Source organism: Rhinoraja longicauda, chromosome 30 (assembly GCF_053455715.1).
Source record: "Rhinoraja longicauda isolate Sanriku21f chromosome 30, sRhiLon1.1, whole genome shotgun sequence".
NCBI classification, from domain to species: Eukaryota; Metazoa; Chordata; class Chondrichthyes; order Rajiformes; family Arhynchobatidae; genus Rhinoraja; species Rhinoraja longicauda.
Window position 1 is genome coordinate 27,295,515 of NC_135982.1, and position 26,629 is coordinate 27,322,143.

The window sequence follows — 26,629 nt, forward strand, 5'->3', positions numbered from 1 at the left end:
CGGACCAACTTGCCCACACCGGCCAACGTGTCCCAGCTACACTAGTCCCACCTGCCTGCGTTTGACCCATATCCCTCCAAATCTGTCCTATCCATGTACATGTTTAGATACGACTATCTAAACATTGGGATAGTCCCTGGCTCAACTACCTCCTCTGGCAGCTCATTCCATTCACCCACCACCCTTCTTTCCAGCGCTGTGTTACCACCACAATTCTTAAGTTTCCATTTCTAATCACCTTATTAGGATTATTCTGTTCAACTACTCCATCGCGATCGGCATCCACATCCAGAGACACATCTGCAAATGAAGAGAAATGATGAGAACCAGCAGTTAGGGAGTGTATGTTCAGTGAAGTGGGAAAATAAACCAAGTGATTATCACCTTGTCATTGTGATAAAAAGTGGCTTGAAATTGCTAATATTGTATGCATTAGATGAATTCACTTCTGGGAAGAAATTCGATAAACATTTTTTTTCCCCCTGGAGCAAAATATGTGGATGTGTAATATGATAGAGATATATGTAAAATTATAACATGCTACGTAGGGTATAGAGTCATAATCCTATTCCCATGATAGGAGTGTCAAAAACATGAGGATTTAATGGTTTAATGCTTCAATGGGGCATTATTTGTCACATGTGCAACTGCACTATGAAATTCCTTTTGCATATTTACACATGGGCGCCGCCATGTTTTGGCGCCATTTCCAAATTCCAGTCCACCCATGTGCTCGATCTACTGGAGCAGCTCCTGATCCAGGTAAGCCCCAGGCTCCTGTAGGGCCTTCCTCCGTTGCCTCCACCAGATCGGCTTAAGATTTAAGATCAGCTTTAGGTTTAAGATGAGAACAAAGAATTTTTATATATATATATATCCTGCTTAACCTTAGACAATCTTCATTGTTATCCACAGTACCACCAACTTTATTGGTCATACCTTCTACACGCACATACATGTTTTTAAATATTGGGTCAATCTGTCCATGCTGACCAAGTTGTCCCATCTAGGCGACTTTGCCTGCGTTTGGCGCACAAGAATGTAATAAACAAGGATTCTAGCAACAATCCCAGCGAGATACAGCTCATGTAAGATTTCCAATCAGTAGACCACCCTTCCACCACCACTCTTTGCCTCAAATCATCGAGACAATTTTGGATCCAAGTAATCAGCTCGGCTCAGATCCCATGTGTTTTTAGATTGTTGGACCAGCGCTGTGTTACCATACCTGTCCTGGTTCAACAAATATACCTTTTGTAATGTTGAACAACAGGTCTTGTATGTGAAATAGTGGCATTCATTTCTAGTCTCACTTGTATCCAAGTTGCATGACTGATCTGTTTAATTTTTCTCTCAACAATGAAGAAGGCTATGCCAGCACACAAAACATCTCATCAATCCCATTCCCCTACTTGTTTCCCTCATCAACTGAGAACGATTGGTGGCACGATGGCACAGCGGAAGAGCTACTGCCTTACAGCGCCAGAGACCTGGGTTTGATCATGACTACGGATGCTGTCTGTACGGAGTTTGTACATTTTCCCCGTGACCTGCGTAAGTTTTCTCTGAGATCTTCGGTTTCCTCCCACACTCTAAAGACATACAGATTTGTAGGTTAATTGGCTTGATATAAATGTTAAATTGTCTCTAGCGTATGTAGGGTAGTGTTAATGTGTGGGGATCGCTGGTCGGTGTGGACTCGGTGGTCCAAAGGGCCAGTTTCCGCGCTGTATCTCAAAACTAAACTAAACCACTCACTACATGAAGCCTGTTCTCAAGATTCCACATACTCAAATAATATTCCCATTTACCATGATACGGAGGTATCCTGACTGACTCAATTCTGATGTTAGGATGTCCCCAGAAACAGAGCCTAGCACCACTCTAGTGAAAGCACTGAATCTCACCAGATGGAAAGACTGGACCTATCTGGTTTTATCAGAGTGCAATTTACTCACAGACTGCCGTCAGCTCCAGGGTCATCTTGTCAACCGGTTTATCCAAATCGTCTCCATAAAATGTAACCTTAACCTAGAAAAGAATGCAGAATAAAACAGTCACAACAATACTGGGGCTGAGATGGTCTTGGCTCTTTCTAATTTTCAGCAGTTGGGTCAAACTGAACTTTTCAATCAGTCACATAATGTATATTGGCCTCCGTTTTTAGTTGGGAGATGCAGCACGGAAACAGGCCCCTGAAAGTGAGTCCCCGCTGACCATCAATCACCTGTTCACACTGGTTCTATATTATCCCAACTTCTCACCCACTCCTTACACGTCTGGGGCAATTTTAGAGGCCAATTAACCTACAAACCCACATATCTTTGGGATGTCGGAAGAAACTAGAGCACCCACTGGAGAACCTAAACTAAACTAAACTACCTGCACTGTGCCGCCCTAAACAATTCTAACAACTTTTGTCTTCCACATAAAGATCCATTTTGATATAATTCTACTGTGTTTATTATGATAACATTAATAATGCATGAAAGCAGAGGCGTTATGATATTACCTTTCCATCATTGGCAGCGGAGCTCACTTTGTCCACTGTGACCAGAAGCAAGCTGTCTTCAGTGAGAGCCCAGCGGGTTGCGTGGTGAGCAACAATACTGACATTCTGTTTGTCTGAGAAGGAACAATTGACACCAGGGCTTGAGGTGACTTCAAAGGATCGACATCCTGGAGGAGATGGTCTGGAGGAAGAGGAAATATTTGTCATTGTAAGTTGTGTAAGAAGAAACTGCAGCTGCTGGTTTAAGTCGACGATAGACACAAAAGGTTGGAGGAACTCAGCAGGACTGACCAGCAGAGTTACTCCAGCTTTTTGTTTCAATGTAGGTTGTTGCTTCATCCAAACCTGATTTTCTAGTTTTTGTGATGGGTATAAGGGATGTATAATAAAGGAGCTCAGGCAGTCTTCACTCAATTCCTAATCAATGTAAATCATGTTGTTGGAGGAGTGGATTACAATTTTTACCACAACCAATTAACCTACAAACCTGTACGTTTTTAGAGTGTGGGAGGAATCTGGAGCACCAGGAGAGACCCCACATGGTTACGGGGAGAATGTGCAAACTCCAATAGTCAGGATTGAACCTGGGTCTGTGGCATTTTGAGGCATCAACTCTACCGCTATGCTACCCCATGCAGTGACAATCAAATTACCCAACTGGGGTCCATGTCCATAACTTCCTGAAAGTGGCAACACAACTAGATAGAGTGGTTAAGAAGGCATACGGTTTGCTTGCTTTCATAGGTCAGGGCATTGAGCATTAGAGGCAGGAAGTCATGATGCAGCGATATAGGACTTTGGTTTGGCTGCATTTGGAGTATTGCGTTCAGATCTGATCGCCCCAAGGATGTGGAGGCTTTGGAAATGGTGCAGAGGTGGTCTACCAGAATGTATCGGGATTAGGGCCAATTAGCTATAGGGTGAGGTTGGACAGAGTTGGGATTGTTTTCTCTAGAAAGCCGGAAGATTTGAGAGTCCTGATATAGGTACATAGAATTATGAGAGACATAAATAGGATAGTCAAACCCCAGGAGGGAAAAATCAAATACTTGAGGGCACAGCCTTAAGGTGAGAGGGGTAAAGTTTAAAGGACATGTATGGGGCAACGTTGTTTTTACCCAGAGAGTGGTGTGTGCTTGGAACGTGTCATGGGGAGGTGGTTGAGGCAGATAGGATAGGGGCATTTAAGAGACTTTTGGATAGGCACAAGGATATGCAGGGATATGGATGATGTGCAGGTGGGAAAGATATGGGCCTGGCATCATGTTCGGCACAGACATCGTGGGCCGAAGGGCCTGTTATTGTGCTGTAGTTCGATGTTCTCTGTGGCCTTGCAGTTTGTGCTCTTTCAAGTATCTGTTCAGCTGACTGTTGAAAACAATGGACTCTGCTCCAGGGCTGACATATTTCAATGAAGGAAATGTTAACCTGTCATCACCGGCTCAGTTTCCACCGTGTCTTGCAACCATCTCCTCAAACTCCTGTTTCTGTTACTGTGGACATGCATCCACTCACTGAAGCACATGGTGAAAAGCTGATACCGCTGTAAACCCCAGAGTCTACCTTTTAAACATAACTTATGAATTTATATCTATTCACTTTATTCTCAGACAAGCCTGTGTAATTACTTCGTTAGAACAATTTTCGATTAGCAAGTATTCATCGAGTCATACAGCATGGAAACAGCCCCTTCGGCCCAACTTATCCTCAACGGCCAGCATGTCCCATCTACACTAATCCCACCCAGCCTGCGTTTGGCCCATATCCCACTACACCTGTCCTATCCATGTACCTGTCCAAATGTTTCTTAGATGTTGCGATAGTACCTGTCTCAACTACCTCCTCCAGCAGCTCGTTTCTACACCCACCACCCTTTGTGTGAAAAAGTTACTCCTCTGGTTCCTGTTCAATCATTCCCCCCTATTAAATCACTCTCCCCATTCCTTGTGTAGTTTTGTGTAATGAAAGTAGGCTGATCTCCAATAACGCTGGTCAAGGAGGATGTCCTATCTCACAACCTGAGTTATACTGTGTAATTTCAATGATGAGGATACAATAAAAAAGAGTGCTTTAAGCAACTTAAAGATGCTGCCAGGACTTGAGGGGCTTAGCAATAGGGAGAGATAGGCCAGACTAGGACTTTATTCCTTGGAGCAAAGAGGCTGAGGTGTGATTTAGTAGATGTGTACAATATTACGAGGGGAATAGATAGAGTTTTTTGCAGTCTTTTACCCAGGCTTGGGGAATCGAAAACCAGAGGGCGTAGGTTTAAGGTGAAAGGGAAAGACCTAATAGGGAATCTGAGGTGTAACCTTTTTCACAGCCAGACGGTGGTGGCTATATGGAACGAGCTGCCTGGGGAGATAGTTGAGTCAAGTGTTATAATAGCATTTAAAAGACATTTAGACACGCACATCGATAGGAGAGGTTTAAAGGGATGTGGACCAAGTGCGGACAACTGGGACATGTTGGTCAGCATGGACCTGTTCTGTCAAAGGGCCTGATTTCATGCTGTATAATGGTCACTCATTACCAAGGGTTCCTTGTATAGTAATTCCTGTGAAACCAAGGTTAATCTCTAGGATGAATGCTAATACAGGAGGATGTGCTCTGCAACCTGAGTTCATTACGGTATGATTTCATTGCTGAGCGGGTTGGTTAGGGAGAGGATTCTGACACAGCTTCATGTCCAGTATGTAGGAATGAACTGCACATGCTCGTTTACACTGAAGACAGACACAAAATACTGGAGTAACTCAGTGGAACAGGCAGTATCTCTGGAGAAAGGTCTGAAGAAGGGTCTCGACCCAAAGCGCCACCCATTCCTTCTCTCCAGAGATGCTGCCTGTCCCACTGAGTTACTCCATTATTTTGTGTCTATCTTCATGTCCAATTACCTTGTTACTTGCATGCCTGAAACCGGACTCCAAAACTTCTATTCCAAGCTCAGTTACAGGAAAAGTTTGTCAGTTGGACATTGTTAAACAGGCTGATGACTTACTTGTAAATGTCAATTTTGATTACAGTTCCGAGCACATAAAGTACTTGGGTTGGTTTCCCACAATCCAGTCGCACAGTTCTTTGCTTGGACATGATGAAGCTTTAGTCTTCTGCAATGTAAGAAAGTGTATTTCAGCAGAGGTAAAGGTTTAGACTTTACTTTTACACTCATCCTATCCTACACACACTAGGGACGCACGGTAGCGCAGCGGTAGAGTTGCTGCTTTACAGCGAATGCAGCGCCGGAGACTCAGGTTCGATCCTGACTACGGGTGCTGCACTGTAAGGAGTTTGTACGTTCTCCCCGTGACCTGCGTGGGTTTTCTCCGAGATCTTCGGTTTCCTCCCACACTCCAAAGACGTACAGGTATGTAGGTTAATTGGCTGGGTAAATGTAAAAATTGTCCCTAGTGGGTGTAGGATAGTGTTAATGTACGGGGATTGTTGGGCGGCACGGACTTGGAGGGGCCGAAAAGGCCTGTTTCCGGCTGTATATATATGATATGATATGATATGATATGATAAGAAGCCATTTAACGTACAAACTGGCATGTCTTTGGGATGCTTTTAAGGCAGAGATAGATAGATTCTTGATTAGTACAGGTGTCAGAGGTTATGAGGAAAGGCAGAAGAATAGGGTTAGGACGGAGAGATAGATCAGCCACGATTGAATGGTGGAGAAGACTTGATGGGCCGAATGACCTAATTCTACTCCTATCACATGAACTTGTGTGGAAGAAAACCCGTGCGCTCACAGTGAGAACGTACAAACTTCATACAGAAAGCACCCGAGGTCTGGATCGAACCTGGGTCTCTGGCGCTGTAAGGCAGCAATTCTAACGCTGCGCCACTGTGCCAATGGACTATTGGCTGCTCACTAATAACCATTTGTTCCCTGGTGGAAATCCCTTGAAGACCAAAACAGTGTTAACCCTTGTCCACGGAGGGCTGCAGCTTACTGCAAAATGATGAGATACCATTTATAGAGTCACCCAGCATGGAACCAGGCCCTTCGGCAGAACAAGTCCATGCTGACCACACTGGAAATCAACTAGACTGTTAATAGAGTTTGAGTAACTAATGGTCAGAAAGCAAAACCTATTCCTGTAATACTCACTTGTGTTCCATCTGCCGTTGCAGAGTTCATTAGTTCATAAGTTCTAGGAGCAGAATTAGGCCATTTGGCCCATTGTTTACTCTGCCATGCAATCATGGCTGATCTATATTTTCCCTATTAACTCATTCGCTTGCCTTCTCCTCACAACCCCTGACACCTGTACCATCAATCTCTGCCTTAAATATATCCATGGACGTGGCCTCCACAGCTGTCTGTGGCAATGAATTCCACAGATTCACCACCCTCTGACTAAATAAATTCATTTTCATCTCCATTCTAAAGGTACGTCCTTTTATTCTGAGGCTATGGGCTCTGGTCCTAGACTCTCCCACTTGTGGAAGCATCCTCTCCACATTCACTCTATCCAAGCCTTTCAGTATTCAGTAAGTTTCAATGAGATCCCCCCCTCGTCCTTCTAAACTCCAGCGAGTACAGGTTCAGTGCCGTAGAACATAATTAGTTTTGCAATGATGATTACAGAAACAGTCAATATAGAGAAAATTCATCTACTGATCCCTTACCATGATTGAAGTTTCCAATACTGAATAAGATCCATCAGCAATCAATCTCCTTCAGGTAAAAAGTCCCTAAAATTCCATCATTCTCCAAGCTTTTCTTAGAAACATAGAAATGTAGAAAAATAGGTGCAGCAGTAGGCCAATCGGCCCTTTGAGCCAGCACCGCCATTCAATATGATCATGGCTGATCAGGCAAAATCAGTACCCCATTCCTGCTTTTTCCCCATATCCCTTGATTTCTGTTAAATCTAACTCCCTCTTAAAAACATCCAGTGAATTGGCCGCCACTGCCTTCTGTGGCAGAGAATTCCACAGATTCACAACTCTCTGGGTGAAAAGGTTTTTCCTCATCTCAGTCCTAAATGGCCTACTCCTTATTCTTAAACTCTGACCCCTGGTTCTGGACTCCCCCAACATCAGAAACATTTTTTCTGCATCTAGCCTATCCAATTCTTTAAGAATTTTATATGTTTCTACAAGATCTCCTCTCATTCTAAATTCCAGTGAATACAAGCCCAGTCAACCCATTCTTTCACCAGTTGTCAATCCCATCATCCCAGGAATTAACCTAGTGAACCTACGCTGCACTCCCTCAATAGCAATAATGTCCTTCCTCAAATTAGGAGACCAAAATTGCACACAATAAATACTCCAGGTGAGGTCTCACCAGGGCCCTGTACAACTGCAGTAGCACCTCCTTGCTCCTAAACGCAAATCCTCTTGCAATGAAGGCCAACATGCTATTAGCTTTCTTCACTGCCTGCTCTACCTGCATGCTTACTTTCAGTGACTGATGTACAAGCACACCCAGGTCGCGATGCACCTCCCCTTTTCCTAATCTGACACCATTCAGATAACAATCTGCCTTCCTGTTCTTGCCACCAAAGTGGATAACCTCACATTGATCCACATTATACTGCATCTGCCATGCATCTGCCCCACTCACCCAACCTATCCAAGTCACCTTGCATTCTCATAGCATCCTCCTCGCTGCTCACACTGCCACCCAGCTTTGTGTCATCCGCAAACTTGGAGAAGTCACACTTAATTCCCTCGTCTAAATCGTTAATATATATTGTAAATGACTGGGGTCCCAGCATCGAGCCTTGCGGCACCCTACTAGTCACTGCCTGCCATTATGAAAATGACTTGTTAATTCCTACTCTTTGCTTCCTGTCTGCCAACCAGTTCTCTATCCATGTCAACACCCTACCCCCAATACCATGTGCTTGAATTTTGCACACTATAATTATATAATTACATAGAAACATAGAAAATAGGTGCAGGAGGAGGCCATTCGGCCCTTCGAGCCAGCCCACAATCAATAACCCGTGCCTGCATTCCCCCATATCCCTTGATTCCATTAGCCACTAGAGCGCTCCAGAATTAATTAAGTTTCCACATGAGAACAGGCTTCCTTATCTATGTGCATGCCTTATTTATCAATGCTACGCATTCTCAGACAAGAATTAAAGTGTCTGAAACTTGTTTTGACAAATTCCCATGATCTTCTTCTGCACCTGGTTAACAAGAGATGCCAATTGCCACGCTCGCACACCCTTTCGTTACCAAGTTTAATTCTGATCAAAATTAAGTAAATGAAGATTTTAATTTTTTCTTCTACGTTTCCCTCCTTGTCAATTTTCATGATCAACACATATTATAGTTTCATTAATTAGGCGCACAAATAGAGGCATACGTGTCCGATTATAATCTGGTTGAAACCAGTCCTTTTTATTTTTGCCTTCATCTTGTTTCTCATAACTGTGCCAGCTTTACTTTTTCATACATTTTGCTAGCTGTTTCACAAATGGCTTGAGCATATCTTAAAAGACTTTTCATCATTCCATATCAATGTTACCTTTTCAGGAGTCATCAGGGGCCGGGTTCCTGTTGTCATTTGTCGCCCCATGAATATCTCGTGAGGTGTTAGGCTCGTGTTTCTATTTTTCTGATTTCTATGGGCATACATTACTATGGGCATGGCGTCTGGCCACCGCAACCTATTTTGCTGGCATACTTTGGCCAAAGTAGCTTTTATTTCCCCATTTACTCTCTCCACCTGAGAGGACTGTTGTTGATATGGTATGTGTAATTTCCACTGGAACCCAAGAGCCTCAGTCAGGCTATGAATTAATTTACTGGTGAAATGAGTTCCTCTGTCACTTTTTATTCCCGTGGGTATTCCGAATCTAGGTATTATTTCTTTCATTAAAATATTTACCACTGTCCTTGCATCATCCTTCTAAGTGGGGTGCGCTTCCACCCATCTGGAGAACATATCAACTGTGACCAGAATGTACTTAAAACCCTTTGCTTTAGATTTCACCATCACCCTATATAACTGAAACCTGGTCTTCCCATTTTGTATGCAATTGACCAAGCAACAAAGAGGATTTGGCTTTGTTAATTCTTTGCTTTTTGGCACACAATATCCTAATGTAAATCGCACACAAGGACTCGCTGACCTGATGGATATTTTTAAGGCGGAGATTGACAGATTCTTGATTATCTTTAACCCTTTTTGTTCACCGTGATGGTAGAGCTTCTTGGAATTATTTCTTATGAAAATGAATCTTTTCTCTATATTCAAAGAAATCTCAAATGCCTATCACTGCATCTTGAATGAAAATTTCCCTTACTCTAATTTGCCTTTAGCTAGTTTTGCTTTCTTGTTCTCAGAATACCTTGATTTGAGTTTCAAATCCTGGTTTGGGATCTATTATCTCTCTTTCAACTTTAATGTAAATTTCAGTTTAAATAATGTGCTCACTGCTACTTTGGTGTGCATTTACAGTAAGATCACCATTTTGTATTCAATTGAACGAGCAACAAATAAGATTTGGCTATTGTGCAATCTTATCTCATTGTACAATACCGATACCAGTATAGTCTGCCAACTGTTTTGGCATTAAAGGTGCTGACTTAAAAATCTATCCCGAAAACACCCAAGTCAAGTTGTCAAGTTGAGTTTACTGTCTTGTCCCAAGTATAGTCAGCTACAGTTCAATAAAAAATCCTGCTTGCAGTTGCATCACAAGCACACACACTCAGACATGCAAGAACTAAGTACACATACATTAAACATGACATTTTAAACTCAGGAAGACTGTGTGCAAAAATCAAGACATTAGTGTAAAAACATAATGATTTAAAAAAACATACAACAGGTGACCATAGTTCATAAGTTATATGGGCAGAATTATTCGTCCCATCGTGTCTATTCCGCCATTCAATCATGGCTGATCTATCCCTCTGAACCCCATTCTCCTGCCTTCTCCCTATAACCCCTGTAAGGGGTTTCTGCGCCAAGCTTTCGCCCGACCTAAGGTCCCCGTGCCTTGCTCTGATCCCTTGACCAGGCCGCGCACACTGGTTCCCCGTGAGTGGTTCGACCCACTCACCCCCTACGGTTCTAGACACTGGACTTAGATGCAGGAGCGTTTATAGTGCAGAAAAATTCAACCAGACCAGATTTGAAAACCAGGGTTTAAATGGAAAAGGCTTTTATTTAGCGCTTGGGACTATTGTCCATGAATACTTATACAGTTCTATAAGACATGTCTATAAAACACATACCGAATCACATGAATACTTATAACTATGAATCATAAAACACACACAGTTCTACAAGACATATACACGACTGTAAGATGGGGAACGTACGACACATCGCAAAATTGACCAACACACATTCCTTTACACACCCATGTTTATTCAAACCACCCTCCCCTCTACACTAAACTATGTCCAGGATATGCAGAATTGGGGTATCTGCTCACCATGGGGCTATTACTGGGGTTACTGGCTGTTCGTCTTGCAGTACTTCTTCTCGAGTTGCGTGCCGGTCGGTTCCTCTTTCTTGCACTTCGCTTCTTCTTGCCTGTCTTTTCTTCCTCCTGCATCCGTTTGACTTGCTTCCTTGCATCCGTTTTCTTGCCTGCTTGCGTTCCTTGCAGGTTTTCTTCTTGAGTTTAAAACCCAAAAGTCGTGGCCAGTTATACTATTCTGACCCGTCCTATCTCCCGCCAGATCTTGGAATCTCTTTGTTTAAAAAGATATGTATGAGTTTTCTCTCTGATCTGCGCTTATGTCCGGGGATGGCCAGACGGTGTTAATTGGTATTTCGTTGCGAGGTGATGGGTTTAACTGGTTTCCCATCACCTACCAGGTAGTTTTCTATGGGCTATTGTGCCCCCTTAACGAGATGAACTGTTTAGGTCGGCTTGGGGCATTGTGAGAATGCTGATGTCAGAGCCCCAGTGTCTGGACTTCGACCTGGTTTCGCAGGTTTCTGCATGGCCAATACCCATCCATTGTTCTGGCCGTGGCTTTGCAGAAACCTAGAGACTGGGTTGTAAGGTTTTTACTTTTTGTGGCTGGTCACGAGGTCCTGCGGCCATTTTAGGACCCACAGATTGTGACATCCCTTGGTAAACGGACCGCAGCCTTTCTCCGCTATCAGCCCCAGTCTCCCGTTTAAAATGTCCAAACTGCAGCTCTGTGGTTTTGGTGTTGCTTTAGATTTGGCTATTGTGCAATCTTATTTCATTGTACAATACCGATACCAACTGCCAACTGTTTTGGCACTAAATGTGCTGACTTAAAAATCTATCCCGAAAACACGCAAGTCAAGTTGTCAAGTTGAGTTTACTGTCTTGTCCCAAGTATAGTCAGCTACAGTTCAATAAAAAATCCTGCTTGCAGTTGCATCACAAGCACACACACTCAGACATGCAAGAACTAAGTACACATACATTAAACATGACATTTTAAACTCAGGAAGACTGTGTGCAAAAATCAAGACATTAGTGTAAAAACATAATGATTTAAAAAAACATACAACAGGTGACCATAGTTCATAAGTTATATGGGCAGAATTATTCGTCCCATCGTGTCTATTCCGCCATTCAATCATGGCTGATCTATCCCTCTGAACCCCATTCTCCTGCCTTCTCCCTATAACTCCTGACACCCATATTAATCAAGAATGTGTCAATCTCCACCTTAAAAATATCCATTGATGGCCTCCAGCCTTCTGTGGCAATGAATTCCATAGATTCACCACCCTCTGACTAAAGAAATTCCTCCTCATCTCCTTTCTAAAGGTGCATCCTTCTATGCTGAGGCTGTGATCTCTGTTCCTAGACTCCTCCACTAGTGGAAACATCCTCTCCACGTTCACTCTATCCAGGCCTTTCACTATTCGTGTTGTGTAGTGTTTAGGCACACAGTCACTGGTGTGAAACGCACAGCATTGAGATACGCCTGTGTTGATGATCATCGAGGAGGAGATGTTGTTACAGATCTGCACTGTTTGAGGTCTGCCGATGAGGAAGCCAAGGGTCCACTACAAAGATTCTCCAAAGAGATCAACATTACCCATCTTTTAATCAGAGCAACTCGTCCTTGATTATGCTGGTGGCCTTGCCAAGGCAGCAAGGTGTAAATGGAATCAATGGAAGGGGGGTTGGTTTGTCTGATGGCCTGGGCTGCGTCCACAATTTGCTGCAATTTCTTGCAGTCTTGGATGGAGCTGTTCCTAAACCATGCTGTGATGCATCCTTATAAAAGGTAGAAGGGTTGTGTGGGTTGGTTCAAGAACCTGATGGTCTTGGGAAAGTAACTGTTCCTTATCCTGTCGTTGTGGGTCTCCAGGGTTCTGTACTTCCTGCCCAATGGTAGCAGTGAGAGGGATGGCATGGGCTGTATGGTGGTGGGGTAGGTGATAGATGTCTAGCTCTTGGGGCAGAGCCTCATCTAGATGCTACTGATGGTTTGGAAGGCAGTGCCCACAATGGACCGGCCTGAGACCTCCAATCTTTGCCTCTTGCATTTATGTGCGTATAAAAGCCATACCAGGCTATGATGCAACCAGTCAGAATACTTTTACAGTGCATCTGTAGTTACTTGTCAGAAACCTCTTTAAATCTCTTTAAACCTCTAAGGAAATAAAGGTGCTGGCACACCTTATATCTATATGACATTTTCTCAATTTCCCATTGTTAATTGTCAGTCTAACCCTCTGTAGGAGCAGTCTTAACATTAGCTACTCTCTTCCTTATTTATATACCTCCTATTTCTGTTTCATACTTTATGAATAGTTCATAAGATTTTAGGAGCAAAATTAAGCCATTCAGTCCATTTGTCTACTCTGCCATTCGATCATAGCTGATCTATCACTCCCTCCTAACTCCATTCTCCTGCCTTCTCCCCATAACCCCTGACACCCGCACTAATCAAGAATCTATCTGTCTCTGCCATAACAATATCCAGTGACTTAACCTCTACAGCCTTTTGTGGTAATGAATTCCATTTTGGCCTTCCCTTAGTAAACTTTTTTTTTCCAATTTGATTCCATCTACAGGGTTGTAGTGGGTGACTTTAGCTTCCCCAATATTGACAGGGACTTATTCAGTGCATGAGGATCAGATGAAGCAGAATGTGTTAGGTGTATCCAAGAAGTTTTCGTTAAACAGTCTGACCCGAGCAGGGACCATACTGGGCCTTTTATTGGGAAACAAGTCTGGCCAGGTGACTGGTGTTACAGTGGAAAAGCATTTTGGAGATAGTAATCCCAACTCCAATAAGTTTTTAAGATTGTTTTGAATAGGGATAGGTCTAGGGAGGGTAAGTTGGGAGAAGTTGTCATTGATTAGGTTTACAGTCGACATGTGGGAGTCATGTAAAGGCCAGCTGATCAAAGTGATGTTCCAGAATGTTCCAGTAAGGAGGAGGGATAAGGATGCCAAGATAAGGGAACTGTGGATGACGAAGGAGGTTGTAAATTTGGTCAGGAAGAAACAAAAACTGTGTGTCAGGTTTAAAAAGGTGGCATCAGACAGGGTTTGAGAGAAATATAAAGTGAGTAGGAAAGAACTCAAGTGGGTGATTTGAAGGGCTGAAAGAGGCCAGGACATGTCGTTGGTGAGTCCGATTAAGGAAAATCGCAAGCTTTTTCTACGTATGTTAAAAATAAGAGAGTGACCAGGGAGAATGTAAGGATGAACAAAGGTATTCACTAAGGAAGACACAATCTCCCAGAAATACTACGGGACCGAGGATCTAGTGGGAGGGAGAAACTGAAGGGAATCCACATTAGTCAGGAAAGTGTTGGTACTGAAGGCAGATAAACCCCCATGATAAATCATGGCTGATCAGGCAAAATCAGTACCCCATTCCTGCTTTTTCCCCATATACCTTGATTTCTGTTAAATCTAACTCCCTCTTAAAAACATCCAGTGAATTGGCCGCCACTGCCTTCTGTGGCAGAGAATTCCACAGATTCACAACTCTCTGGGTGAAAAGGTTTTTCCTCATCTCAGTCCTAAATGGCCTACTCCTTATTCTTAAACTCTGACCCCTGGTTCTGGACTCCCCCAACATCAGAAACATTTTTTCTGCATCTAGCCTATCCAATTCTTTAAGAATTTTATATGTTTCTACAAGATCTCCTCTCATTCTAAATTCCAGTGAATACAAGCCCAGTCAACCCATTCTTTCACCAGTTGTCAATCCCATCATCCCAGGAATTAACCTAGTGAACCTACGCTGCACTCCCTCAATAGCAATAATGTCCTTCCTCAAATTAGGAGACCAAAATTGCACACAATAAATACTCCAGGTGAGGTCTCACCAGGGCCCTGTACAACTGCAGTAGCACCTCCTTGCTCCTAAACGCAAATCCTCTTGCAATGAAGGCCAACATGCTATTAGCTTTCTTCACTGCCTGCTCTACCTGCATGCTTACTTTCAGTGACTGATGTACAAGCACACCCAGGTCACGATGCACCTCCCCTTTTCCTAATCTGACACCATTCAGATAACAATCTGCCTTCCTGTTCTTGCCACCAAAGTGGATAACCTCACATTGATCCACATTATACTGCATCTGCCATGCATCTGCCCCACTCACCCAACCTATCCAATAGTCAATAGTCGTTTATTTGTCACATACACATAAATGTGTAGTGAAATGAAACATTACCCGCAGTTAAACAATAAGACCAATAAGAATAATCAATAAAAATGCAATAACACATACAATCACAACTAACACCAAACAAAAAGAAACATCCATCACAGTGAGTCTCCTCCAGTCCCTCCTCACTGTGATGGAAGGCCAAAATGTCTTTTTCTCTTCCCTGCCGTCTTCTCCCGCGGTCAGGCTGTTGGATTTGCCACGTCGGGGCGGTCGGGGCTCCCGATATTGAAGCCGCCGCTGGGCGGTGAAAGGTCAACGGCCTATTTCAGGCCGCGCCGGACGGTGAAAGGTCCGCGGCGGGCCGACCCAAGCCCCGCGATTCGGGGCGGGCGAACACGTTGCCTCTGCCGCTGCCGGAGCTCCCGATGTCGGCCCCCATCCAGGGGCCTGCGGGCTTCCGACGTCCACGCGGCCCGCGCCGGAGCCTCCGGAGACGAATCGCAGCCGCTCCCGTAGCATCCGCAGGCAGCCAGCGCCGCAGGTGGTGAGTCCAGGCCGCGGGCTCTGCGAACCAGAGCCCCAGGTGGTCCCAGGTGCATGGCCGGTGGTAGGTGGAGCCCGCCGGTCCCAGGTGCATGGCCGGTGGTAGGCCGCAGCGGAAACGGAGGCACGACACAGAAACAAAGGTCGCGTCTCCGTTCGGGAGAGAGAATTTTACAGTTCCCGTTCCCTCCCACCCCCCCCCCCCCCAAACATAACATACAAACACTACACCATATTAAAACTACAATTCATACAAAAACAACAAAAAACACAAAAGACAGACGGACTGCAGGCAAGCCGCAGCTGCGACGGCAGCGCTGCATTCTCATAGCATCCTCCTCGCTGCTCACACTGCCACCCAGCTTTGTGTCATCCGCAAACTTGGAGAAGTCACACTTAATTCCCTCGTCTAAATCGTTAATATATATTGTAAATGACTGGGGTCCCAGCATCGAGCCTTGCGGCACCCCACTAGTCACTGCCTGCCATTATGAAAATGACTTGTTAATTCCTACTCTTTGCTTCCTGTCTGCCAACCAGTTCTCTATCCATGTCAACACCCTACCCCCAATACCATGTGCTTGAATTTTGCACACTATAATTATATAATTACATAGAAACATAGAAAATAGGTGCAGGAGGAGGCCATTCGGCCCTTCGAGCCAGCACCACCTTTCATTGTGATCATGGCTGATCGCCCACAATCAATAACCCGTGCCTGCATTCCCCCATATCCCTTGATTCCATTAGCCACTAGAGCGCTCCAGAATTAATTAAGTTTCCACATGAGAACAGGCTTCCTTATCTATGTGCATGCCTTATTTATCAATGCTACGCATTCTCAGACAAGAATTAACGTGTCTGAAACTTGTTTTGACAAATTCCCATGATCTTCTTCTGCACCTGGTTAACAAGAGATGCCAATTGCCACGCTCGCACACCCTTTCGTTACCAAGTTTAATTCTGATCAAAATTAAGTAAATGAAGATTTTAATTTTTTCTTCTACGTTTCCCTCCTTGTCAATTTTTATGATCAACACATATTATAGTTTCATTAATTAGGCGCACAAATAGAGGCATACGTGTCCGATTATAATCTGGTTGAAACCAGTCCTTTTTATTTTTGCCTTCATCTTGTTTCTCATAACTGTGCCAGCTTTACTTTTTCATACATTTTGCTAGCTGTTTCACAAATGGCTTGAGCATATCTTAGACTTTTCATCATTCCATATCAATGTTACCTTTTCAGGAGTCATGAGGGGCCGGGTTCCTGTTGTCATTTGTCGCCCCATGAATATCTCGTGAGGTGTTAGGCTCGTGTTTCTATTTTTCTGATTTCTATGGGCATACATTACTATGGGCATGGCGTCTGGCCACCGCAACCTATTTTGCTGGCATACTTTGGCCAAAGTAGCTTTTATTTCCCCATTTACTCTCTCCACCTGAGAGGACTGTTGTTGATATGGTATGTGTAATTTCCACTGGAACCCAAGAGCCTCAGTCAGGCTATGAATTAATTTACTGGTGAAATGAGTTCCTCTGTCACTTTTTATTCCCGTGGGTATTCCGAATCTAGGTATTATTTCTTTCATTAAAATATTTACCACTGTCCTTGCATCATCCTTCTAAGTGGGGTGCGCTTCCACCCATCTGGAGAACATATCAACTGTGACCAGAATGTACTTAAAACCCTTTGCTTTAGATTTCACCATCACCCTATATAACTGAAACCTGGTCTTCCCATTTTGTATGCAATTGACCAAGCAACAAAGAGGATTTGGCTTTGTTAATTCTTTGCTTTTTGGCACACAATATCCTAATGTAAATCGCACACAAGGACTCGCTGACCTGATGGATATTTTTAAGGCGGAGATTGACAGATTCTTGATTATCTTTAACCCTTTTTGTTCACCGTGATGGTAGAGCTTCTTGGAATTATTTCTTATGAAAATGAATCTTTTCTCTATATTCAAAGAAATCTCAAATGCCTATCACTGCATCTTGAATGAAAATTTCCCTTACTCTAATTTGCCTTTAGCTAGTTTTGCTTTCTTGTTCTCAGAATACCTTGATTTGAGTTTCAAATCCTGGTTTGGGATCTATTATCTCTCTTTCAACTTTAATGTAAATTTCAGTTTAAATAATGTGCTCACTGCTACTTTGGTGTGCATTTACAGTAAGATCAGCATTTTGTATTCAATTGAACGAGCAACAAATAAGATTTGGCTATTGTGCAATCTTATCTCATTGTACAATACCGATACCAGTATAGTCTGCCAACTGTTTTGGCATTAAAGGTGCTGACTTAAAAATCTATCCCGAAAACACGCAAGTCAAGTTGTCAAGTTGAGTTTACTGTCTTGTCCCAAGTATAGTCAGCTACAGTTCAATAAAAAATCCTGCTTGCAGTTGCATCACAAGCACACACACTCAGACATGCAAGAACTAAGTACACATACATTAAACATGACATTTTAAACTCAGGAAGACTGTGTGCAAAAATCAAGACATTAGTGTAAAAACATAATGATTTAAAAAAACATACAACAGGTGACCATAGTTCATAAGTTATATGGGCAGAATTATTCGTCCCATCGTGTCTATTCCGCCATTCAATCATGGCTGATCTATCCCTCTGAACCCCATTCTCCTGCCTTCTCCCTATAACTCCTGACACCCATATTAATCAAGAATGTGTCAATCTCCACCTTAAAAATATCCATTGATGGCCTCCAGCCTTCTGTGGCAATGAATTCCATAGATTCACCACCCTCTGACTAAAGAAATTCCTCCTCATCTCCTTTCTAAAGGTGCATCCTTCTATGCTGAGGCTGTGATCTCTGTTCCTAGACTCCTCCACTAGTGGAAACATCCTCTCCACTTTCACTCTATCCAGGCCTTTCACTATTCGTGTTGTGTAGTGTTTAGGCACACAGTCACTGGTGTGAAACGCACAGCATTGAGATACGCCTGTGTTGATGATTGTCGAGGAGGAGATGTTGTTACAGATCTGCACTGTTTGCGGTCTGCCGATGAGGAAGCCAAGGGTCCACTACAAAGATTCTCCAAAGAGATCAACATTACCCATCTTTTAATCAGAGCAACTCGTCCTTGATTATGCTGGTGGCCTTGCCAAGGCAGCAAGGTGTAAATGGAATCAATGGAAGGGGGGTTGGTTTGTCTGATGGCCTGGGCTGCGTCCACAATTTGCTGCAATTTCTTGCAGTCTTGGATGGAGCTGTTCCTAAACCATGCTGTGATGCATCCTTATAAAAGGTAGAAGGGTTGTGTGGGTTGGTTCAAGAACCTGATGGTCTTGGGAAAGTAACTGTTCCTTATCCTGTCGTTGTGGGTCTCCAGGGTTCTGTACTTCCTGCCCAATGGTAGCAGTGAGAGGGATGGCATGGGCTGTATGGTGGTGGGGTAGGTGATAGATGTCTAGCTCTTGGGGCAGAGCCTCATCTAGATGCTACTGATGGTTTGGAAGGCAGTGCCCACAATGGACCGGCCTGAGACCTCCAATCTTTGCCTCTTGCATTTATGTGCGTATAAAAGCCATACCAGGCTATGATGCAACCAGTCAGAATACTTTTACAGTGCATCTGTAGTTACTTGTCAGAATACTCAGCCAAATGCTGAATCTCTTTAAACCTCTAAGGAAATAAAGGTGCTGGCACACCTTATATCTATATGACATTTTCTCAATTTCCCATTGTTAATTGTCAGTCTAACCCTCTGTAGGAGCAGTCTTAACATTAGCTAATCTCTTCCTTATTTATATACCTCCTATTTCTGTTTCATACTTTATGAATAGTTCATAAGATTTTAGGAGCAAAATTAAGCCATTCAGTCCATTTGTCTACTCTGCCATTCGATCATAGCTGATCTATCGCTCCCTCCTAACTCCATTCTCCTGCCTTCTCCCCATAACCCCTGACACCCGCACTAATCAAGAATCTATCTGTCTCTGCCATAACAATATCCAGTGTCTTAACCTCTACAGCCTTATGTGGTAATGAATTCCATTTTGGCCTTCCCTTAGTAAACTTTTTTTTTCCAATTTGATTCCATCTACAGGGTTGTAGTGGGTGACTTTAGCTTCCCCAATATTGACAGGGACTTATTCAGTGCATGAGGATCAGATGAAGCAGAATGTGTTAGGTGTATCCAAGAAGTTTTCGTTAAACAGTCCGACCCGAGCAGGGACCATACTGGGCCTTTTATTGGGAAACAAGTCTGGCCAGGTGACTGGTGTTACAGTGGAAAAGCATTTTGGAGATAGTAATCCCAACTCCAATAAGTTTTTAAGATTGTTTTGAATAGGGATAGGTCTAGGGAGGGTAAGTTGGGAGAAGTTGTCATTGATTAGGTTTACAGTCGACATGTGGGAGTCATGTAAAGGCCAGCTGATCAAAGTGCAGGATCAGAATGTTCCAGTAAGGAGGAGGGATAAGGATGCCAAGATAAGGGAACTGTGGATGACGAAGGAGGTTGTAAATTTGGTCAGGAAGAAACAAAAACTGTGTGTCAGGTTTAAAAAGGTGGCATCAGACAGGGTTTGAGAGAAATATAAAGTGAGTAGGAAAGAACTCGGAAGTGGGTGATTTGAAGGGCTGAAAGAGGCCAGGACATGTCGTTGGTGAGTCCGATTAAGGAAAATCGCAAGCTTTTTCTACGTATGTTAAAAATAAGAGAGTGACCAGGGAGAATGTAAGGATGAACAAAGGCATTCACTAAGGAAGACACAATCTCCCAGAAATACTACGGGACCGAGGATCTAGTGGGAGGGAGAAACTGAAGGGAATCCACATTAGTCAGGAAAGTGTTGGTACTGAAGGCAGATAAATCCCCATGATAAATCATGGCTGATCAGGCAAAATCAGTACCCCATTCCTGCTTTTTCCCCATATACCTTGATTTCTGTTAAATCTAACTCCCTCTTAAAAACATCCAGTGAATTGGCCGCCACTGCCTTCTGTGGCAGAGAATTCCACAGATTCACAACTCTCTGGGTGAAAAGGTTTTTCCTCATCTCAGTCCTAAATGGCCTACTCCTTATTCTTAAACTCTGACCCCTGGTTCTGGACTCCCCCAACATCAGAAACATTTTTTCTGCATCTAGCCTATCCAATTCTTTAAGAATTTTATATGTTTCTACAAGATCTCCTCTCATTCTAAATTCCAGTGAATACAAGCCCAGTCAACCCATTCTTTCACCAGTTGTCAATCCCATCATCCCAGGAATTAACCTAGTGAACCTACGCTGCACTCCCTCAATAGCAATAATGTCCTTCCTCAAATTAGGAGACCAAAATTGCACACAATAAATACTCCAGGTGAGGTCTCACCAGGGCCCTGTACAACTGCAGTAGCACCTCCTTGCTCCTAAACGCAAATCCTCTTGCAATGAAGGCCAACATGCTATTAGCTTTCTTCACTGCCTGCTCTACCTGCATGCTTACTTTCAGTGACTGATGTACAAGCACACCCAGGTCACGATGCACCTCCCCTTTTCCTAATCTGACACCATTCAGATAACAATCTGCCTTCCTGTTCTTGCCACCAAAGTGGATAACCTCACATTGATCCACATTATACTGCATCTGCCATGCATCTGCCCCACTCACCCAACCTATCCAATAGTCAATAGTCGTTTATTTGTCACATACACATAAATGTGTAGTGAAATGAAACATTACCCGCAGTTAAACAATAAGACCAATAAGAATAATCAATAAAAATGCAATAACACATACAATCACAACTAACACCAAACAAAAAGAAACATCCATCACAGTGAGTCTCCTCCAGTCCCTCCTCACTGTGATGGAAGGCCAAAATGTCTTTTTCTCTTCCCTGCCGTCTTCTCCCGCGGTCAGGCTGTTGGATTTGCCACGTCGGGGCGGTCGGGGCTCCCGATATTGAAGCCGCCGCTGGGCGGTGAAAGGTCAACGGCCTATTTCAGGCCGCGCCGGACGGTGAAAGGTCCGCGGCGGGCCGACCCAAGCCCCGCGATTCGGGGCGGGCGAACACGTTGCCTCTGCCGCTGCCGGAGCTCCCGATGTCGGCCCCCATCCAGGGGCCTGCGGGCTTCCGACGTCCACGCGGCCCGCGCCGGAGCCTCCGGAGACGAATCGCAGCCGCTCCCGTAGCATCCGCAGGCAGCCAGCGCCGCAGGTGGTGAGTCCAGGCCGCGGGCTCTGCGAACCAGAGCCCCAGGTGGTCCCAGGTGCATGGCCGGTGGTAGGTGGAGCCCGCCGGTCCCAGGTGCATGGCCGGTGGTAGGCCGCAGCGGAAACGGAGGCACGACACAGAAACAAAGGTCGCGTCTCCGTTCGGGAGAGAGAATTTTACAGTTCCCGTTCCCTCCCACCCCCCCCCCCCCCCAAACATAACATACAAACACTACACCATATTAAAACTACAATTCATACAAAAACAACAAAAAACACAAAAGACAGACGGACTGCAGGCAAGCCGCAGCTGCGACGGCAGCGCTGCATTCTCATAGCATCCTCCTCGCTGCTCACACTGCCACCCAGCTTTGTGTCATCCGCAAACTTGGAGAAGTCACACTTAATTCCCTCGTCTAAATCGTTAATATATATTGTAAATGACTGGGGTCCCAGCATCGAGCCTTGCGGCACCCCACTAGTCACTGCCTGCCATTATGAAAATGACTTGTTAATTCCTACTCTTTGCTTCCTGTCTGCCAACCAGTTCTCTATCCATGTCAACACCCTACCCCCAATACCATGTGCTTGAATTTTGCACACTATAATTATATAATTACATAGAAACATAGAAAATAGGTGCAGGAGGAGGCCATTCGGCCCTTCGAGCCAGCACCACCTTTCATTGTGATCATGGCTGATCGCCCACAATCAATAACCCGTGCCTGCATTCCCCCATATCCCTTGATTCCATTAGCCACTAGAGCGCTCCAGAATTAATTAAGTTTCCACATGAGAACAGGCTTCCTTATCTATGTGCATGCCTTATTTATCAATGCTACGCATTCTCAGACAAGAATTAACGTGTCTGAAACTTGTTTTGACAAATTCCCATGATCTTCTTCTGCACCTGGTTAACAAGAGATGCCAATTGCCACGCTCGCACACCCTTTCGTTACCAAGTTTAATTCTGATCAAAATTAAGTAAATGAAGATTTTAATTTTTTCTTCTACGTTTCCCTCCTTGTCAATTTTTATGATCAACACATATTATAGTTTCATTAATTAGGCGCACAAATAGAGGCATACGTGTCCGATTATAATCTGGTTGAAACCAGTCCTTTTTATTTTTGCCTTCATCTTGTTTCTCATAACTGTGCCAGCTTTACTTTTTCATACATTTTGCTAGCTGTTTCACAAATGGCTTGAGCATATCTTAGACTTTTCATCATTCCATATCAATGTTACCTTTTCAGGAGTCATGAGGGGCCGGGTTCCTGTTGTCATTTGTCGCCCCATGAATATCTCGTGAGGTGTTAGGCTCGTGTTTCTATTTTTCTGATTTCTATGGGCATACATTACTATGGGCATGGCGTCTGGCCACCGCAACCTATTTTGCTGGCATACTTTGGCCAAAGTAGCTTTTATTTCCCCATTTACTCTCTCCACCTGAGAGGACTGTTGTTGATATGGTATGTGTAATTTCCACTGGAACCCAAGAGCCTCAGTCAGGCTATGAATTAATTTACTGGTGAAATGAGTTCCTCTGTCACTTTTTATTCCCGTGGGTATTCCGAATCTAGGTATTATTTCTTTCATTAAAATATTTACCACTGTCCTTGCATCATCCTTCTAAGTGGGGTGCGCTTCCACCCATCTGGAGAACATATCAACTGTGACCAGAATGTACTTAAAACCCTTTGCTTTAGATTTCACCATCACCCTATATAACTGAAACCTGGTCTTCCCATTTTGTATGCAATTGACCAAGCAACAAAGAGGATTTGGCTTTGTTAATTCTTTGCTTTTTGGCACACAATATCCTAATGTAAATCGCACACAAGGACTCGCTGACCTGATGGATATTTTTAAGGCGGAGATTGACAGATTCTTGATTATCTTTAACCCTTTTTGTTCACCGTGATGGTAGAGCTTCTTGGAATTATTTCTTATGAAAATGAATCTTTTCTCTATATTCAAAGAAATCTCAAATGCCTATCACTGCATCTTGAATGAAAATTTCCCTTACTCTAATTTGCCTTTAGCTAGTTTTGCTTTCTTGTTCTCAGAATACCTTGATTTGAGTTTCAAATCCTGGTTTGGGATCTATTATCTCTCTTTCAACTTTAATGTAAATTTCAGTTTAAATAATGTGCTCACTGCTACTTTGGTGTGCATTTACAGTAAGATCAGCATTTTGTATTCAATTGAACGAGCAACAAATAAGATTTGGCTATTGTGCAATCTTATCTCATTGTACAATACCGATACCAGTATAGTCTGCCAACTGTTTTGGCATTAAAGGTGCTGACTTAAAAATCTATCCCGAAAACACGCAAGTCAAGTTGTCAAGTTGAGTTTACTGTCTTGTCCCAAGTATAGTCAGCTACAGTTCAATAAAAAATCCTGCTTGCAGTTGCATCACAAGCACACACACTCAGACATGCAAGAACTAAGTACACATACATTAAACATGACATTTTAAACTCAGGAAGACTGTGTGCAAAAATCAAGACATTAGTGTAAAAACATAATGATTTAAAAAAACATACAACAGGTGACCATAGTTCATAAGTTATATGGGCAGAATTATTCGTCCCATCGTGTCTATTCCGCCATTCAATCATGGCTGATCTATCCCTCTGAACCCCATTCTCCTGCCTTCTCCCTATAACTCCTGACACCCATATTAATCAAGAATGTGTCAATCTCCACCTTAAAAATATCCATTGATGGCCTCCAGCCTTCTGTGGCAATGAATTCCATAGATTCACCACCCTCTGACTAAAGAAATTCCTCCTCATCTCCTTTCTAAAGGTGCATCCTTCTATGCTGAGGCTGTGATCTCTGTTCCTAGACTCCTCCACTAGTGGAAACATCCTCTCCACTTTCACTCTATCCAGGCCTTTCACTATTCGTGTTGTGTAGTGTTTAGGCACACAGTCACTGGTGTGAAACGCACAGCATTGAGATACGCCTGTGTTGATGATTGTCGAGGAGGAGATGTTGTTACAGATCTGCACTGTTTGCGGTCTGCCGATGAGGAAGCCAAGGGTCCACTACAAAGATTCTCCAAAGAGATCAACATTACCCATCTTTTAATCAGAGCAACTCGTCCTTGATTATGCTGGTGGCCTTGCCAAGGCAGCAAGGTGTAAATGGAATCAATGGAAGGGGGGTTGGTTTGTCTGATGGCCTGGGCTGCGTCCACAATTTGCTGCAATTTCTTGCAGTCTTGGATGGAGCTGTTCCTAAACCATGCTGTGATGCATCCTTATAAAAGGTAGAAGGGTTGTGTGGGTTGGTTCAAGAACCTGATGGTCTTGGGAAAGTAACTGTTCCTTATCCTGTCGTTGTGGGTCTTCAGGGTTCTGTACTTCCTGCCCAATGGTAGCAGTGAGAGGGATGGCATGGGCTGTATGGTGGTGGGGTAGGTGATAGATGTCTAGCTCTTGGGGCAGAGCCTCATCTAGATGCTACTGATGGTTTGGAAGGCAGTGCCCACAATGGACCGGCCTGAGACCTCCAATCTTTGCCTCTTGCATTTATGTGCGTATAAAAGCCATACCAGGCTATGATGCAACCAGTCAGAATACTTTTACAGTGCATCTGTAGTTACTTGTCAGAATACTCAGCCAAATGCTGAATCTCTTTAAACCTCTAAGGAAATAAAGGTGCTGGCACACCTTATATCTATATGACATTTTCTCAATTTCCCATTGTTAATTGTCAGTCTAACCCTCTGTAGGAGCAGTCTTAACATTAGCTAATCTCTTCCTTATTTATATACCTCCTATTTCTGTTTCATACTTTATGAATAGTTCATAAGATTTTAGGAGCAAAATTAAGCCATTCAGTCCATTTGTCTACTCTGCCATTCGATCATAGCTGATCTATCGCTCCCTCCTAACTCCATTCTCCTGCCTTCTCCCCATAACCCCTGACACCCGCACTAATCAAGAATCTATCTGTCTCTGCCATAACAATATCCAGTGTCTTAACCTCTACAGCCTTATGTGGTAATGAATTCCATTTTGGCCTTCCCTTAGTAAACTTTTTTTTTCCAATTTGATTCCATCTACAGGGTTGTAGTGGGTGACTTTAGCTTCCCCAATATTGACAGGGACTTATTCAGTGCATGAGGATCAGATGAAGCAGAATGTGTTAGGTGTATCCAAGAAGTTTTCGTTAAACAGTCCGACCCGAGCAGGGACCATACTGGGCCTTTTATTGGGAAACAAGTCTGGCCAGGTGACTGGTGTTACAGTGGAAAAGCATTTTGGAGATAGTAATCCCAACTCCAATAAGTTTTTAAGATTGTTTTGAATAGGGATAGGTCTAGGGAGGGTAAGTTGGGAGAAGTTGTCATTGATTAGGTTTACAGTCGACATGTGGGAGTCATGTAAAGGCCAGCTGATCAAAGTGATGTTCCAGAATGTTCCAGTAAGGAGGAGGGATAAGGATGCCAAGATAAGGGAACTGTGGATGACGAAGGAGGTTGTAAATTTGGTCAGGAAGAAGAAAAAAAACTGTGTGTCAGGTTTAAAAAGGTGGCATCAGACAGGGTTTGAGAGAAATATAAAGTGAGTAGGAAAGAACTCAAGTGGGTGATTTGAAGGGCTGAAAGAGGCCAGGACATGTCGTTGGTGAGTCCGATTAAGGAAAATCGCAAGCATTTTCTACGTATGTTAAAAATAAGAGCGTGACCAGGGAGAATGTAAGGATGAACAAAGGTATTCACTAAGGAAGACACAATCTCCCAGAAATACTACGGGACCGAGGATCTAGTGGGAGGGAGAAACTGAAGGGAATCCACATTAGTCAGGAAAGTATTGGTACTGA

General features: G+C 43.6%; 1 protein-coding gene across 1 annotated transcript in view; it reads right to left on the reverse strand.

Annotated features, from left to right (window-relative positions):
- LOC144608094 (protein-arginine deiminase type-2-like) overlaps positions 1 to 26,629 on the reverse strand; it is a 43,701-nt gene that overhangs the window by 14,279 nt on the left and 2,793 nt on the right. The window contains exons 2-5 of the mRNA XM_078425420.1: positions 5,514 to 5,622; positions 2,513 to 2,693; positions 1,959 to 2,031; positions 239 to 300 (exon numbers count right to left, since the gene is read on the reverse strand). Coding sequence (XP_078281546.1) covers positions 239 to 300; positions 1,959 to 2,031; positions 2,513 to 2,693; positions 5,514 to 5,605 — 408 coding nt within the window. The 5' untranslated portion in view covers positions 5,606 to 5,622. The remainder of the gene's footprint in view (positions 1 to 238; positions 301 to 1,958; positions 2,032 to 2,512; positions 2,694 to 5,513; positions 5,623 to 26,629) is intronic.